The sequence below is a fragment of the Galeopterus variegatus genome, unplaced genomic scaffold (genome assembly GCF_000696425.1).
Source record: "Galeopterus variegatus unplaced genomic scaffold, G_variegatus-3.0.2 Scaffold359, whole genome shotgun sequence".
NCBI classification, from domain to species: domain Eukaryota; kingdom Metazoa; phylum Chordata; class Mammalia; order Dermoptera; family Cynocephalidae; genus Galeopterus; species Galeopterus variegatus.
In genome coordinates this window covers 261,905-278,970 of record NW_007726470.1, presented here as the reverse complement: position 1 = coordinate 278,970, position 17,066 = coordinate 261,905, and the positions used below count along the sequence as shown (strand labels likewise).

The following is a 17,066-nucleotide window of genomic DNA, read 5'->3' as shown; positions in this document are numbered from 1 at the left end:
GGTTGCAGACAATAAAGTCCTGCTGCCTTGATTATTTCCTCATACCTTCCCACAGCTCTTCTTTTACATTTTGTCTAGGTTTTATGGTTGTTCTCTAACAGAGTGGTTATTCTATCATAGCTAGTAGCAGCAGTCACCTTTCTACTTAGCACATTTCGTGAAATTTATATGGAAATGCGAGAATACAGTCAAATTGACAAAGCATTTTAAAATTGACAGGGAAATTGGCTGCTCATATACTGCTGGAGAGGGGATAAACCTTTCTGGAGGGCATTAATTTATATCAAAAGCCTTAACAATACATTTGCCCTTTGACTCAGCAATTCTGCTTTTAGGAATTTATCCTAAGAAAATAATCATGAATATATGTGAAGATTTATTTGTAAAGATATCCATCCCATTACCGAATTGAAATCAAAACCCTAAATATGCAACAGTAAGGGATTTGATAAATTGTGGTGCTTCAATGCAATGGGATATAATGGAATTCAGTGTTACAAATAATGCAGAAGAATATTTAAACGTATTAGCGATCTATTGTTAAGTTCGAGAGATTATAAAACAACACATACAGTATGTTCCCATTTAAAAACGTATACGCAGATATATAAGACTAGAAAAGTGCAAGTGGGAGTGTTAGTAGCGGGTATTGTTGGATTGCTGGATCTTCATCCTTTTGTTTATGCATGTTTAAAAGATTTTCTATAGGAAATTAATTTTTTTCTAAAAACAATTAAAAAAAAAGAAACACCTTGGAGTTTGTAGGCCCAGTTGACAGTGTTTCCTGGCAAACGTTTTATTTTATACTGGTGACCTGAGCTCTATTTTTCTGCTCTTAGTAGTTTTACAGATTTCATCAGAAAGAGTAACCTTCTTGAAAACACTTTGTGGGACAAGAAACCTCCATACAAACATATAAATTCCCACTAGTCAAATTTAAACAAATACCTGTTTTTGGTAGTGTGTGCCAAGACCTTTTTAGTAAGGAGTCCTTTAAAAAGTAAGTAGATTCATGACAAGGGCCTGGATTATAAGCAAAGATTTAATTCCTAGGAAAAAAAAAATTTCCTTTTGGAACTGGTGACCAAAATGTAATGCAGTTGCTTTTGTAAAACTAAAATCAAGATTTCTGAATAACATTCTTATCCGTTGTTGCTTTTTTTCTTGAAGGTTCTCTCTAAGGCAGCAATCACTAACTATGACCTCTTGGGTTTCGAGGCTGCTTCCTAGGAATGCCCGTTCCTTGGCTACATCATCAAAGAATCAGAAAGCTGAGGATTGTCATCGGCAGCATGAGGCCTATGGGTACTTCTTGCCCATCCAGACGAGGTGGCAGGACAATGACCAGTACGGCCATGTGAACAATGCCGTGTACTACAGCTACTTTGACACTATCATCAACCACTACCTCATCAGGTAGGCTTGGGTTCTGCAGCCCCAGACCGTCACTCTGACCCTCGGTTGCCCTCTGTTGGGAGTTCATGTAGGACAGTCTGGGAGAGAACCCCCCATTTTCCTCTGCTAGTGCACCCCTTTTGTTGAGCAGATTGAACATCAGACTCTTTCAGAGAACAGGAGTGACATGTGAGTGAGGAACGTGCTGCCCTGCTGCTCCTGCAGTCTCAGGTGTTCATATGTCTTGGTCCTTTGCACTAAATTGTCAGCAAATGTGCAGGCTTTGAATCTCAAATAAGCACCTGCACAGCAAACCACATAATGTTCAGATCCTGGGCAACTTGAGCAGACATTAACATCAACCCTCAAGGCCTTTTTGTGAGAAAAGCAGCTGCTTCCCCCACAGAGGGCACATGGGGGGAGGAGAGAGAGTAAAGATGTAAAGATGTTTGTTATAGCCTCTGAATGCCATAATGACACAATTGACATCTGATAGGTGTGTTTGCACACACAATGGATACAATTGCCATCTGATAAGTTAGTCAGTATAATTCTGTGTATAAAAGATTGTGTTGTACAGAAATGTGCAAATCCTGGCCTCACCTTGCATTAGCTGTGTAGTTTTGATCAAATTGTTTAACCTTATAGAGTCTCCTGTAAAGATAATTCATTTATTGAGAGTTTTCTCTGTGTCTAGTACTGTGAAGCATTTTACACAGACTTTCTTATTTACTCCCAAAACAACTCTGTGAGAGAGTAGCAGAGATTGTCAGGGCATTGCCTGAACCTCCTTGCCTGAACCCTTTTGGGGCACATGGACCTGTCAGTTGCCAGCACCATTTCTTTGCCTAAGGACTTTCTCTGGTCACCAGAGCCCCTTTTTCAGGCAGACTGGAAGTGCTGAAGAATTAATAACCCCCTAGAAGCAGCCTTCAACTACTGCCTTGGGTTGAATGTTCCCCCAAAACTTAGTTCCCACTGTGACAGTGTAAAGAGGGTGGGAAGTCCTATTATGGAATTGAAAGGTTGGGTCTTGAAGAGGTGATTAGATTCTGAGGACCATGCCTAGTGAATGGATTAAAAATGGCAGTCATGGGCGTGGTTCTGAGGGCTTTAAAAGGAGAGTGCAGGAGGAGATATCCCTCTCTCTGATCCACCATTTTTGTAATGTGATACCCTGAAGTCACTGTCGCCACCACCAAGGCTTTCACCAGATGTGTTCCCTGGACTTTAGACTTCCCAGTCTCAGAAACTGTAAGCAATAAATTTTGTTTTCTTTATAAATTACCCAGTTCCAAGTATTTTGTTATAAGCAACAGAAACAGACTAATACAACTACTGACTGTAAGCAATAAATTTTGTTTTCTTTATAAATTACCCAGTTCCAAGTATTTTGTTATAAGCAACAGAAACAGACTAATACAACTACTGACTGTAAGCAATAAATTTTGTTTTCTTTATAAATTACCCAGTTCCAAGTATTTTGTTATAAGCAACAGAAACAGACTAATACAACTACTGACTGATAGAAGTTGGTGTATAAATACCACAGCTGCCTCACCTTTTGGGGAAGATGACTCTGAGGTGTATACTTTACACGGACTCCCAGGCTTCCCTAGTGAGATTAAGCTTCAATTACCCAAATTGGGGCTTTTTTTTTTTTTTTGAGATAAAATGTACATAACATAAAATCTAGTATTTTAAGCTTTTAAAAGTATACAATTAGTGGTTTTTAGTATATTCACAATATTGTGCAACTATCAACACTAATTCCAGAACATTTCTATCACCCCCAAAAAAGAAACCCTATACCTGTTAGCAGTCACTCTCAATTCTCCTCTCCCTGCCAACCACTAATTTAATTTCTGTCTCTATGGATTTGCCTATAAATTTATGTGAAATTTCCATTTCACATAAATGGAATCATACAGTCTGTGGCCTTTATCACTTAGCATGATGTTTTTAAGGTTCCTTCATGCTGCAACATACATAGTACTTCATTCCTTTGTGTGACTGGATAAATTTCATTGTATGAATATGCCACATTTTGTTTATTCATCTGTCAGTTGATGGACATTTGAGTTGTTTCCACTTTTTGGCTATTATTGATAAGCTGTTGTGAACATTTTGTGTACAAGTTTTTATGTGGACATGTTTTCAATTCTTTTGGGTACACGCCTAGAATGGAATTGCTGGGCCGTATGGTAGCTCTGCGTTTAACTTCCTGAGGAAGTGTTTTACCATTGCTGTGCCATTTATATTCCCACCAGCAGAGTACGAGGGTTCCCCCTTCTCCATGTCCTCGCCAATGCTCATCTGTCTTTTTGATTATAGCCATTCTGATATGTATGAAGTACACATGTTTATCCCATTTTGATTTACATTTCCCTGATGACTAATGATGCTGAGCATCTCTTCATGAGTTTATTGGCTTTTTGTATATCTTCTTTGGCAAAATGTCTATTCAGATCCTTTGACTGTCTTTTAATTGGGTTATTAGTCTTTTCATTTTTGAGTTGTAAGTATTCTTCATATGTTCTGGATACTAGACCCTTATCATATATATGATATGTAAATATTTTTTCCCATTCTGTGGGTTGTCTTCAGTTTCTTGCTAGTGTCCTTTGACATGCAAAAGTTTTTAATTTGGATGACAGTGGTAGCTTTTTAAATAACAAATGCTATTTTGGTTACTTTCCCTTCCTTGTCTCTTCCCCACTTTCATCTACAAAAAGTACCATTTAGTTCTCACTCAAATTGAAGATTTGCTATGTTAGGCAACTTAAATGTCTTATTTTTTTGTCAAGGATATGTACAGAACAACTTCCGCTTTGAGAGTGCCTGTTTCTCTCTTGTGTGCTATGTGGTCCTGAACCTTCACACTGATTTCATCTTATGTGTACTTGTCAGTAATTCTTCTAGAAGTAGCTAGCACTTGCTTACTTACAAATAATAAGCTGTCTTTTTCAGCACTCATTATAGCTTTTAGGAGAAAGTATGCTTTATGCTTTGAAATCCACAGCAGCAGGTAAAAACATCATTTGAGGTTATTTGTAATTTCCTGTCACTTGTCACGTAGGGAAACTTGACAGTGAGTTTTCCAACTCATTCAGGACTGCCCATTCTTTTGTGGGAAGGGCCAGCCTTGTACCTTCTTGGGGTTGACTCTTGAGTCACCTCAATACAATTGGGACCTAGGAGTGTTTGGCTTTGTGGCTTTTGAATGTCTCCCATTCATGAAAAGGGCTTCTGGAAAGACAATGTGCGGTTAATGATGGTTGAGTTCTTTATCCGGTGGAGGTGTGTATGTGGTCCCAATTTATTATAAACCGCTTCATCCAGGGTCTGCTTCTGCCAGTTTTGGGGGTAGGGATGGGAGTTGGCAGCATGTAAGGAATGATTCCTGTCAGAATATTACACATTGACTCTTAAATTGTGAAAATACCCTGACTGTTGTGCCCAGGAACTTTCTAGTAATAATTTTATAAAGAAAATGGATTTATCTTTAAACTTTTCCTAAGACATCTGAGCTTAATAGGCTGCTTAAGGACTATTAGGAGCGACCCAGCATGGGAAGACCAGGTGAGGAGTGTCAACGTTACCTTCTTTGGCCGGTGTAAGGCTGCGACAGGATGAGCGGCTAGTGGAGCCACAGTGGTGTCCCAAGCTGGGCGGTGCTGTAGCCTCCTCTCCTCCTGGCTTTCTCAGGGTGGTCGGCACTGTACATGCACCACACACCCATGGAATAATCAACAAGCAACATCCTGGCCTAGAACATTCCTTCTTGGGGGGAGGGGTTGTTTTTCCAGGAGAGGGGCCAGGGAGTTGTGGGGGGCCTGTCAGGGGAGGGTGAGAAAGACAAAATTCCCATCACTTTGACACGAGGAAGGGGTTAAGTCATTCTTGAACAGTTTATTGCTCATCAATTGTAATTAAATATGTTTATATTAAATTATGTTCTGTAATTAATGTAAAATCCTTTAGCCTATGCTGTTATTAGAACCAGATGCTGAAGCACCAACAATATTTCAACATGACTGTGCTGCCTCGCCAGCTGTCTAACTGTAATTACTTTAATCTCAGCTTGTTATCTAATTATCACCTTTGTAAAGGGAAAAGTACTCTCTAATGCTTACTGATTGTTTCAGATGGTGATGAAGAGCGGGGAACAGCTGTCAGAGATCGTGGGCCCTGCTTATCATAAGGAAGGAACTTATCCTGAAGTGTATGCAGGGCCAAACTGCTGAAAAGAGATGTGCCTGGCGGGAGCTGGGGACTGGCCAGCGAGGGGAGACAGGTGGTGTGGTGGTGGAGGGTGCATCCCCCGTGGACAAACTGTCAGGTGACAGCTGCCTCCTCCGGCAGTGCCTGGGGCACAAGTTTCTTTATCTGCTTAAGACTCAGTTGCCTCATCTGTGACATGGAGACAATAATAGCATTAGAATCTACCTCAGAGGATTGTTGTGAGATTACAGGAGATAAGGCTTGTAAAGCTCTCAGCACAGTATAGGACAAAAAGGTACATATTCAGTAAATGTTAACTATTCATTTTCCTTTGAAAAAAATCAATGTTGATTTTCTCCATTTCTAGCTTAGTCTTGATAGCCAAATCTGAAACCATTAAAATGGATATCTAGATGCTAGCAACTTGACATTATCAGTTTGTTTATAATTTATGTGTAAATTCTCTCCTTTTGAGACTGAAATTTACATTTTGCATTGCTTATTCAAAAATAGTTCACCAAGCCAGCCAAGTATAAGGAAGTATTGTCAAGGAAATCTTTTTTTTTTTTTTTTCCTTTTTGTCTCTTTTTTACTGACTGGTAACGGGATCGCAACCCTCGGTGTCACGCCCGTACCGGGGACCAGCAACGGGATCGCAACCCTCGGTGTTGCGCCCGCACTGTGCTCAGCCAGTGAGCGGGAACCGGTCTCCACATGGGATCTGAACCCTCGGTGGGAGCGCCGCCGCACTCCCAAGCGGCGCACTTCTCCAGTGTGCCACCAGCTGGCCCAAGGAAATCTTGAAGCTCCTAAGAAGAATAAACTGTTTTGGAATATCCTGTAGTATTTTATGTATGTATTTGCCTATTGGCTGTTGATGTGGTAACTGTAGTTCATTCCTAAATAATCATTACAGCAGCTTCCCTTAGGGTGCTTATTAAACTTTTAATATCCTTTCATACTTTACCTCTCAGGGGCTGCACCCCCGTCTGAGAAGCATGAGCTTTCTCTTCCGTGCAAATGACAGAATGCTAGACTTGGAGAAAGCTCTATGAGTGGGAGAGGGCAGGGCTAAGGGGAGTGGGCCGAGCCAATGAGAGAAAGTTAGACCAGTGGGAGAGGGCTGAATTATTGGGATAAAGCTAGACTACTAGCAAGGTCCAAGAGAGTAGAAAAGAACTCCCATCTTCAGGAAACAAGAAGTCAGAACTTAGTCCCTTTAAGGGCAGGAAGTAGGGGGCTTCTTTTTAAAGGTAGACATCTTAGGTAATAGAAAGAGAGAAAGGCGTAGGAAACAAAAGAGGTAGGAAAGCACAGATCAAAGAGCCCAGAACAGGCCTTTGCAAGAGATAGGAGAGGAGAGAGGAGGCTGGAGAGTAGAGTGAAGAGCGTGGGCTGGTGTCAGAGGTACCTCAGCTCCAAGGTAGACTCACTCCTTTTAGTAGCTGTGTGACCTCAGCCTTAGGGTTTCAATGAGTCTCTTCAAAATACTATATAACTCCTCTATGTTAGGCATGATAATTAAGTGTAATAGTGTTAACAAAGTGCATGAAAAGTGATCAGTAAACTATAGATTTTATTACTAGGTAGGACTGAAGCTAGGGAAGTGTGCCCAAGGCAGGACAATCAGGGTAATGAGGAGGAATCAGTGAAAGTCCTGGAAGTATCTTTTCTAGTAATTACAGAGGTAGACATATGGGCATGTCAATTGGGGTCCAGTTTATAAAACAGAAACCTCCCCAGGTCGTTCAAACAGAGGAAATTTAGTGCAGGGATTTGGCAACACAGGTGTTGGAAAGACTCAAAGAGCAAAAAGGGGACAATAATATATGGAAAGATTAGCCGCTGTAAAAAGTATTCTTACTTTCAGGGTTGGGGGACAACAGAGAGGAAGTAATATTCCCAGAGTCCAGAGCTACGGGGAACGGGAGCCTGGGCAGGTGCTGGCACCCTGAAGGAAGGGCTGTGTCGAGCCAGTGCTGGGGCCGGTATGGAGGAGGGGGTTCCCAGCTGCCGTCGGAAGCTCCCTGAGGAGCCTGTGGCTGACTGCTGCAGGAGGATCGCTGATGGAGCTGGAAGAGGAAGAGTCCTTTCTTCCCTTCCTCATAGCTTCGGACTTCTGCCAGTGCCTCCAGCCGCTAGAACCAAATCAGAAGCCAGCTAGCAAGGGAGTCAGTGGGGTCCCTGAGCCCCTAAAACAAAAGCAGAACATGTGAGGGTGGGACTGGGGCTGAGAGAAGTCAGCAAATGCCCAGCACATGGAGCAAGGCTCCTTGCATTGTGGCCCTTTCTCTGCAGCATATCCCAAAGGTTCCTGCGGGTTTTTTCAGCCACTGGAGGGGGGAGCGTGGACCATCTTACTCAATGAGTGAGTGGCTCTTCTAGACTCCCCAGGCCTGCCCCCACCCACAGCGCATACTCCAGGAGGACCCATGCCAGGCTTATTTTAGGTCTCTCTTCGCCCTGCCACTTTTAATCTGGCATTTTGGAAGGAGGGTGAATAAGTGACCTGTTACTGATTTAATTAAGATCTGCCTGTTTCTTTTTTTCAGATGAAAAGCAAGAATTAGGTCCACGTTTTATTTTCACTTGGCAGCTAAGAGAAAATAAATGAAAGCAAGTTGCTTTATTTTACTTGTAGGAAGCAGCCCCGCTTAGCGGTTAGAGAGCATGGGCTGGAGTCAGACAGATATGTCTTCTGTTCCCTGCTCTGTTACTAGTTGTGTAACCCAAGGTGCTTATCCTTTCTTTGCCTCAGTTTCTTCATTTGTTTAAAGGAGTGAATGATATTGTCTTCCCTTGTAACAGGTCTAACTGGGATAATGTTTATAAGTCCTGGCACATGGTAATCAACAAAGAATGATGGCTGTTATATAATTATATTACTGTGTCATCTGCTGGATTAAATCCCTTGTCCCTGGAGTTTGTCTACAAGTCTTTAGAGAGCACCAGAGGGAAGCAATGCCTGATACTGAATCCTGCAGCCTTAGTGTCATGCTCTAAAGCAATGCATAGGAGAAAACAAGAGAACATGTGCAGAAAACAAGAAACCCACACTGGAGAAGCCAGCATACCCTTTAATAGGTGTCAATTTGCTTGACTTGATGCTCAACTCCAGACAAAGCCACAGCTTTCAGAGGGTGGTACTGACCTGCTTACTCAGGAGGAGGTGGCCTGGCCTTGTGCAGATGTTTAGATCCATTCTGTTGGTTCCATCTACATATGGGCAAAGGCAAATGGGTTTATATGACATCAGTCAACCAGAAAGCTCTACTAACTATTATTTCTTCACTTACCAGTGCAGTAACAACTCATGTTTGTGGCAATGCATCTGGAGTGCCACGAGATCCTAAAATCCTTAGGGCATTTGATTGGCTTACAGTACTTTGAAAATCAGACAAGCATGTGAGGAAGTCTGGTCATGCTCAGGTGAGCAAACCATCATTCTGAGCATTCCCCAGGTGAGACCTGTGATTCACAGCTCTTGTTCTGCACATGTCTGGACTGTGCTACCTGCAAGGTCTTCTGGGGAAGCTCTTTGACCATCTTCTCTCCCCTGAGGTCTTCCCTGACCCTCCCATAGGCAGAGCTGCTTCCTTTTCTCACCCCATCACTTGGCCCAAGGAGCCATAGGGAAGCCCTTCCCCCATTGGGGTGTAGGGTTGATCTGCATGCCCATCTTCCCCATTAGACTGTGAGCCCCTTGAGGACAGGACAGTGCCCTATTCATGTATATACACCAAATACATTACCTTGCCTGGCACATATTTTTCCCTCAATGAATGCTCCTTGAAAGGACTAAACAAAGTAACTCACTCTCGGATCATGCTGAATGGTGCAGGGATTTTTCTTTTCCAATGGCATGAGGAAGCACCATGTCCTGAGGCTGTGTGGCAGGTCTCAGTCACTCATGATTGTTCTTGCTGCATATTACTGGATCCTCCTACCAGGAAACTGCAAAGCAGGCCTGCAGGGGAGACGTCATCAGAGCACCCAGTGGGGTCTGGCTGGTACGGAGACAACTCTAACAACAGGAGCAGAAGCCAGGAGCTGGCACATCCTGAGGCACATCGTCACATGAGGAAAATGAAGGCGTGGGTCTTTAATGCTAGCAATGCCCAGGTGCAAAGAGGGCTGCTTTAGGAGCAGGGGCTCCCACCATTCATCAGAAGAACATAGATGTGACTTCTGTCCGGCTGCTTGCCCAGAAAGTTGGCTGTGACCCTGCCAGCCTCTACAGCTGCTTCTTTCCAGTGGTCTCTTTCCTTGTCCCCCTATTTGAGACCTACTGAGCAGACTATCTCTGCAGCAGCCTCGTCAGGGGAGCAGGTGAGAGCTGGCAGTCCTCCTGTGGCCCTGAGACAGTGTGAAGTTGCCTTGGGCTGTCGCAATCAGGCGGCACCTCACAGGCTCGGTCTTTATTTCTCCTGCCGGGCAGCATCATGGAGACCCCAGACAGGGCCATACTCCCTCTTCAGGGCGTTTTTATCTTGGGGCTTCAGTTAACATATGGATAGTCTGTCAGTCTGAAGGCCTTAGTTAAAATATTATGATCTGTCTCCTTGAGCCCAAGGAAATCTCATTATAAATAAAGTAATCTCATTTGCGGGTGTGTTCTGTAACCCACAGGCTCAGAAATATACGGATACAGTATGCCTGGGAAGTCGGGCTGTCAGATTAATACATTGTGTGAAAATTGGGGCCGGAGGTCACCAGTCTTCTGATACACAAATCTCCCTCTGAGAATCTCATTTCATTCAGACTATCAGTTAGATTAGAAATACCCTAATTATCCCACTGAAATTAAATTACTTTATGTTAGGGTGATATAATGAACAACCATAAAGAGGATATATACAACCAATCATCTTATTAGTCACAGCAAGACCAGACCATACACTAAAAGGACCTTGCTGATTATTGTCAGCTGGTCCCTGTCACATAAAAAAGGGCAAGGGAAAGAGGAAAATGAGAGAGGTTAGCGCCTCCGGCTGTTCTTGTGTTTTTCCTGGACAGGTGTAGGGTTCCTGCTGTGTTCCTGGGCAGACCTGCTGAGAGTCTCTCCCCAAGGGTGCTGCCTCTGGTCACGAGGAGTGAAGCTGTGCAGAATCCACTGCGTTCTCAACCTGCTTCACCCCCGTTGCCGTGCGGGGCCTCCTGACTTAAGGGATAGGACCAGACATCCATCGCCTCTCACTTCTTTATTCCAGAAACTTTGACCTGTCAAGTGTATGGCTCTGTCGCTAGGGTGCACTTGTCCTCTACAGAAAGACTACCTCTATCAGTTGTGTTTGTCAAAGCAAATAGTGCTAACTGCTGTAATAAGATATGCCCAAATCTCAGTGATTTAACACAGTAAAGTTTATTTCTTGTATGCATCCCCAGCAAATACAGGTCAGTGTGTGTGTCACTCTGCTCCATGCAGCCATTCCACAGCCCCTTGTGGCTCTGCCCCTGTCTAGTGTAGGTTTCTCGACAGCAGCACTATCAACATTTGGGACCTATCCTGGGCATTGTAGGATGTTTAGCTGCCTCCCTGGCCTCTACGCACTGGATGCCTGTGGCACATCCTCCCAGGTGTGACAACCAAAAATGTTTCCAGACAATGCCAAATGTCCCCTGGGGGAGGGGGACAAAATTGTCCCTGGTTGAGAACCACAGCTCTAAGTCAATGGAGCCTTCTCCATTCATCACGGAGATGGGGAGAGAGAGCGAGGATGATTCTGCAGGAGGTTTCTATGGGCAAGGCCTTCTACCCATACTCCACTGTGCAGAAGTCACATGGGCTCCTCTAACTGAGGGGTGGCTAGAAATGTAGTCTAGATGTGTCTCCAGGAAGAAAAGAAAATGGAGTTTGTTGAACATGTATCATTCCCTGCCATCTAATAAACATGTAGCATGATCTTATCCAAGGACAAACCAAGAATACACCAGCACCTGATATTTGACACCTCCTCTACTGGCACCTGATGCCTTCAAGTCTGCAGGTTGTCACCATGGGCACCCACCTGGGCCTGCCTTTTTGTCTCCACCTTCCTTTGCCTCCCGATCAAGGCTCATCTGTCCTCATTTGTGCAGAGCCCTGCTATCCAACTAATTAAATAATCGAATGCATGCTGATGTGGCCAAAGGATGTTGATGAGCTCATGAGCAACCCCTTCTGAACGTCATAATTATGAATTTTTAACAGAGACAGAGGAATGGGGGGCATGTGATTGGACAGAGCAGAAAGGGCAGAGTCTCTGGGTCGGCTGTATCTGTACAGCATGGTCACAACAGTATTGTTATACATAGAAAAATGTTGATAACAGCTTAAAAATTAACACCATTACCTTAGGTAGGTAGGTATTTTTATTAAGTGATTAGCAAATGGGGAATAATTTAACAAAATGATCATAATGTACTTTAACACTTAAATAAATCACCCCAAAGGGTGAACCCTAGTTCCTGGAGTGTGTTCAGACGGTTTGGTCCTTCGGGTAACCAGCTCTCTTCCTCATCACCAATATCTAAGCACATACATAGTGACTGGAAAGTAAATTATTATTATTATTGTTTTTAAGAGTACACATTTGAACTTCTCTCATAGGAAGAGGGTAAACAGATGGAGATCATCAGAAAAGATCAGGTGGGTACTGATCACCCATTATTGGAGTCAGTGCCTTAATGCTGATTAGCATCAGTGCTGTCATATGTGTCAATGGATAGTTTCCTGGAGAGGTGAAGGGATTTACCAACTTACTGCCCAGATGACAACATCACACCTTAAAAATCGTGCTGCTGCTAGATAATGCTGTAATGGAAAGAGTTTTGGGGTAGGAGGCAGGTGCCCTGAATCCCTGAGTTAGCTGTGCCTTTGACCTCATGATTCTAGGTGAGTCAGCCTGCTGCCAGGGCAGGCAAGGCTTTAAACACCTACTTTTCTTTGGGGGTTTTTAGTCCCCACTCCCATATGGCCTCCATGACATGTAATTTGCCTTTCAAATAAAGACGAAACTCTTTTGCATGTCCTGGGAAGCCCTGCAGGGTCTGGCCCTTCTTCAGGATCTCCTGGCTCACTAAGCTTAATGTGTGTGAACCCTGTTTCCAGTCTTCATGATGCCCCTGTAGGGCTTTCTTAGGCTGTGTCCTTTGCCTCAACTGTTTCTCCCTCCTCTCTCCAACTGATTAGCTCTTCCTTCCCTCTTAGTTCTCAGCGCAGGGTCACTTCTTCAGGCATGTCTTCTGGATGCCCTGACCGGGTCTCGGCTCCTTGGCTCACTCAGGACCTTAGACAAATACAGCATTCCCCGAATTGCAACTTTACGTTCGTTGTATTATTTGAATATGTCCTGTCTCCATCATTTCATTGGAAGCACCATGAGAACCGTGACTCATGATCTTGCTCCCTGTTGTGTCCCAGGGCCAGGTATAGTGCCTGGCGCATAGTAGGTACTAATATATTTTTCTTGCATGGATGAGTTAATCATTTGGGATGTCTGGAAATATTAATCAATTAGGCTTGACACTGAAATGCAACCTATTTGATTCACTGTAAAGCTGCCAAAAATTTGGAAATATGATTCCCATAGTCTCTAAGAGTGCCCCCAAGAAAGCTAAGGTGGTCAGTGAAAATGGTGTGGTGTTCAGTATATCTTTGTCAGCTTGACTTTTTCATTTCTATTGGAAATCTTACCAGAGCTGGAAACCCCATATGCTTTCAAAGCCTTTTATTTAAAATGCGTGTACCTGGGCAATCTGTTTGCAGCTGCCAACCTCTAGGAGTCTGACTGTGTACAGAGCACACTTTGCAGGTAAATAGCCTGGGCTGGGGGAGGGGAAGACTACTGATCATGTAGTGGTGACTCCAGTGCTCTGAGTGTGCTAAGTCCCTTCCCAGGGTAGAGGCTGGGGTGAGTCGTCTGTGAGTGTCTAGAGGTGGAAGTCACAGGATGGTTCAGCAGCCCCATGAGAGCCTCTGCCTCTTATGATTCATGGCATGTGGCCACCTCTCAGCTCTGAACAGAGTGAGGTATGAAGTCATTTCCAAAGCAGCATCTATGAAATTCCATTACACGGTGCTTTTCAATTTAAGGGGAAAGACCTTTGCTGAAACTAATTTGCAGTTGCTTTAATCACGGAGCTCAGAGACAGCTCACTTTCCCCATGGCTGTGGCGAAAATAAGGCTCACACTGGTTTTGCAGATTGGGCCCCATCCCCCCCGCACTCCCTTCAGCTCTTGAATTCCTTCTGTTGCTGTTGTACATCCCCTAATTTTCTCAATTTTTGAGACAAAAAGGAAATGATTATATTCAATCCTCCTGGTGAATGTAAATGTTTTGGAATCAGAACCCATTTGAAAACACTTGGAGTTAAATCAAAGCAAATAGGATGTGCTGTAAAAGGGGCATCTTCCCGGGCTGGTTTTTTCTCCCCTGCCAGCCTCTCTTGCCTCCCAGGGACTATGTCTTGGGTTCCTTTGTTTCCTTATTCACTGACACCATTGGGATTTCTCTCTACCTGGAGAAGGGCAGCCAGGAATTGGAGAATGTAAAGAGCACTTGGTCTGGTCTTACTTCTCCTGTTTACCAGTTTTAGTCCCTTGGGAAGCTCATTAAGCCTTTCTGGGCATCTCATGTGTCAAATAATGGTGATAACACTTACCCTGAAGATCACATGGGGTTTGTGAGGGAAGACTGGGTGAGATATTGAGTGAGAAAGCATGTGCGGTCTGCTCAAAGATACAGGGTTGTTAGGGAGTTGGTGATATTGGTTTACCCAAGATTGTTTATTGAATAGCAATTGTCTCAGTCAAAAGACCTCCCTGCTAACCCAAACCTCCTGGGATAAACTTCACAGCTGCTTGAAATCCCTTTGGGTGGAAGCTCTGTGGCTACTCTATGAAAATGGAAAGATTCAGGAAAGAATCAGACATTGACTAACCCATTTTTGGTCATCCACATTTAGTACAGATTTATCCGGTAGCCATTGGTTTCCTTGGAGAGAAGAATAAAGAGAGACTGGGATGTGGTGTCAGGTAGGTTTCATGGGTGGGAAGTTATTTGGGAGGGTGTATTAGTCAGGGTTCTCCAGAGAGACAGAATCAATAGGATATGTTCTAATTATATGAGAGGGATTTATTAGGGGAATTAGCTCATGCGATTGTGAAGAAAAGTCCCACAATAGGCCGTCTTTAAACTGGATGCTGGTAGTGTGGCTCAGTCCAAGTCTGAAGGCCTCAAAACCAGGGAAGCTGATGGTATCCTTGGTGTAAGTCCTGGAACCCAAAAGCTGAAGCTCTGATGTCCACAGACAGGAGAGAAGAGTGTATCCCAGCTCCAGTGGATAGAGAGCTTCACCTTTTTCCTCTGTCTTTTGTTCTCTCTGGACTCCCAGAAGCTTGGATGGTTCCTGCCCACATTGAGGGGGGGTCTTTCCCACCCAGTCCACTCAGGCTCTCGTACTAATCTCTGCTGGAAACACCCTCACGGACACACCTAAAAAGATACCTTTACCAGGTTTCTCAGCATGCCTTTGTCTAATCAAGTTGACACCTAGAATTGATCTTCACAGGGGGCAAGTGGGAGGGGTGGTTATGAATATATTTACAACATGGTGTTTTAGCACTGTGCTCAACACAGGCTTGGGTAAGATAAGGCACAAAGGTGAAGGATAACGCATCAGGTACTGGATTGATTACAGCCATGTGCCACATATGACGTTTCAGTCAACAATGGACTGCATATACAATAGTGGTCCCATAAGATTATAATGGCTATACCATATAGCCTAGGTGTGTGTTGTACGTTATACCATCTAGGTTTGTGTAAGTACACTCCATGAGGTTCTCACATCGACAGCATTGCTTGATGATGCATTTCTCTGAACATATTCCCATTGTTAAGTGGCACATGACTGTATTTCATTTGTTTAGTGAACATTAGTCATTCTTTTTGGCTTCAGCAGCTGAACACACTTCTTCTGGCTGCAGGATACCCCTCCCCACCCACACAAACATTATAGTAGCTGAATGCACCAGATAATTTATTTTCCCAGCTTCCTTTGCAGCTAGGATGCTGGTGCAAGACCCAGGCTTTGCCAATACACCTGCCCCAGGCTGTGAATTGGCAGCTGCTGATGTGTTGAGGTAAGGACTGTGCAGAATCCATTTAAGTGAGGGTGGTGCACCTGTGGCAGCTACATCCCACTCATGATGGCAGACACGACTGTGACCCTGGTGCCAGTGTACAGAGTGTGTCTGGGGATAGTGGCCGTGGCTTAGCAGGGGTTTCTTAGCTCTATAATGTGAGTTTGGGTGTCTTTCCTGGCCACGTAGTATTTAAACCTATTCTCCAGCCCTTCTGGAGATCTGTGAGTGCCCCCAAATCCTTGATAAATCTCTTTTCTTCCTACATTAGCCAGAGTTCATTTCTGTGGATTGCAACTAAAAATTCTGATTAAGGCACATGTATTATATGCTTTAATCAACAACCCTGTGAGGTAATGTATCGCTTGCTGGCATTTTATGATAATGAAATTGAAGTGCAAGGGTGAATGGTCATGTCAGGCTGAGTAGCAGAGTAGACTTTTCAAAGTAGGATTGTTGAGCTCCAGTGTCTGAGATCTTCACCTTCCAGGACAAGCTAAGCATGAACATGTTGAGGAAGACGCTCAGCATTATCTGCTGAGAGGACAGAGGTGTGGCCTGACTAAACTAGTGCAGGAGAAAGGAGCACTGGGAACTGGACGAAGGCCTTCCTGTGCTGCTCCTGCTAATCCATGTGAAGTTCTTTGTACACTCCAGAGGGGTGGTAGAAATGTATGGTACAGCAAGAGCAAACAACTACAACAATGATGATGATGGTGTCTGGCTAGGGGTAAAAAAGGTTCTGATTATTCCAGAGCTGTTGTGCTCTTTACAAAGGTACATTCCACAGTTGCTATGAAGCAGCCAGTATTATCTGAGTCCTCTCTAGCTATATTTTGCAAGATCCCTCAACTTAGTCCCTCTTACTGCAATGGAAATTTCTGCCTGTCGTGTTTTCCAAGAGGTGAGAGGCATGCCCTCCTTAGCTGGTTTGCAGAGGGGCCCTGCACGGGGGAAACCTTGAAGAAGCCTTCAGGAGGAAGACTCCAGGAACTGCCTCTTCAGCTTGGCTCACAAGTACAATCTTATTTTTGAAGATTTTGGAGGTGGTTTGTAGTTAATGCTGCAGGGGCTCCTTCCTCCCCTCTCTACCCCCAAACTCTGCAATTAGACACACACTTGGTAAACTTTATGGCTTTGTGATAAACAGAGCAGAGTTATAAGAAAGTAAAGAGCTGCCTGCCAAACCAGCAGTGGCCACGAGGAACTCTTGCATATTAACTTTGTAAGGCAGGAATGATTTGTGTGTTCAGGGGCTTCTGTAGTCAAAAATTTTTTTTTTTTTTTTTTTTTTTTTTTTTTTTTTTTTTTTTTTTTCCT

At 43.8% G+C, this 17,066-nt stretch overlaps 1 protein-coding gene across 1 annotated transcript in view; it reads left to right on the top strand.

Annotated features, from left to right (window-relative positions):
• LOC103586658 overlaps positions 1-17,066 on the top strand; it is a 152,394-nt gene that overhangs the window by 51,613 nt on the left and 83,715 nt on the right. The window contains exon 2 of the mRNA XM_008567953.1: positions 1,171-1,416. Coding sequence (XP_008566175.1) covers positions 1,171-1,416 — 246 coding nt within the window. The remainder of the gene's footprint in view (positions 1-1,170; positions 1,417-17,066) is intronic.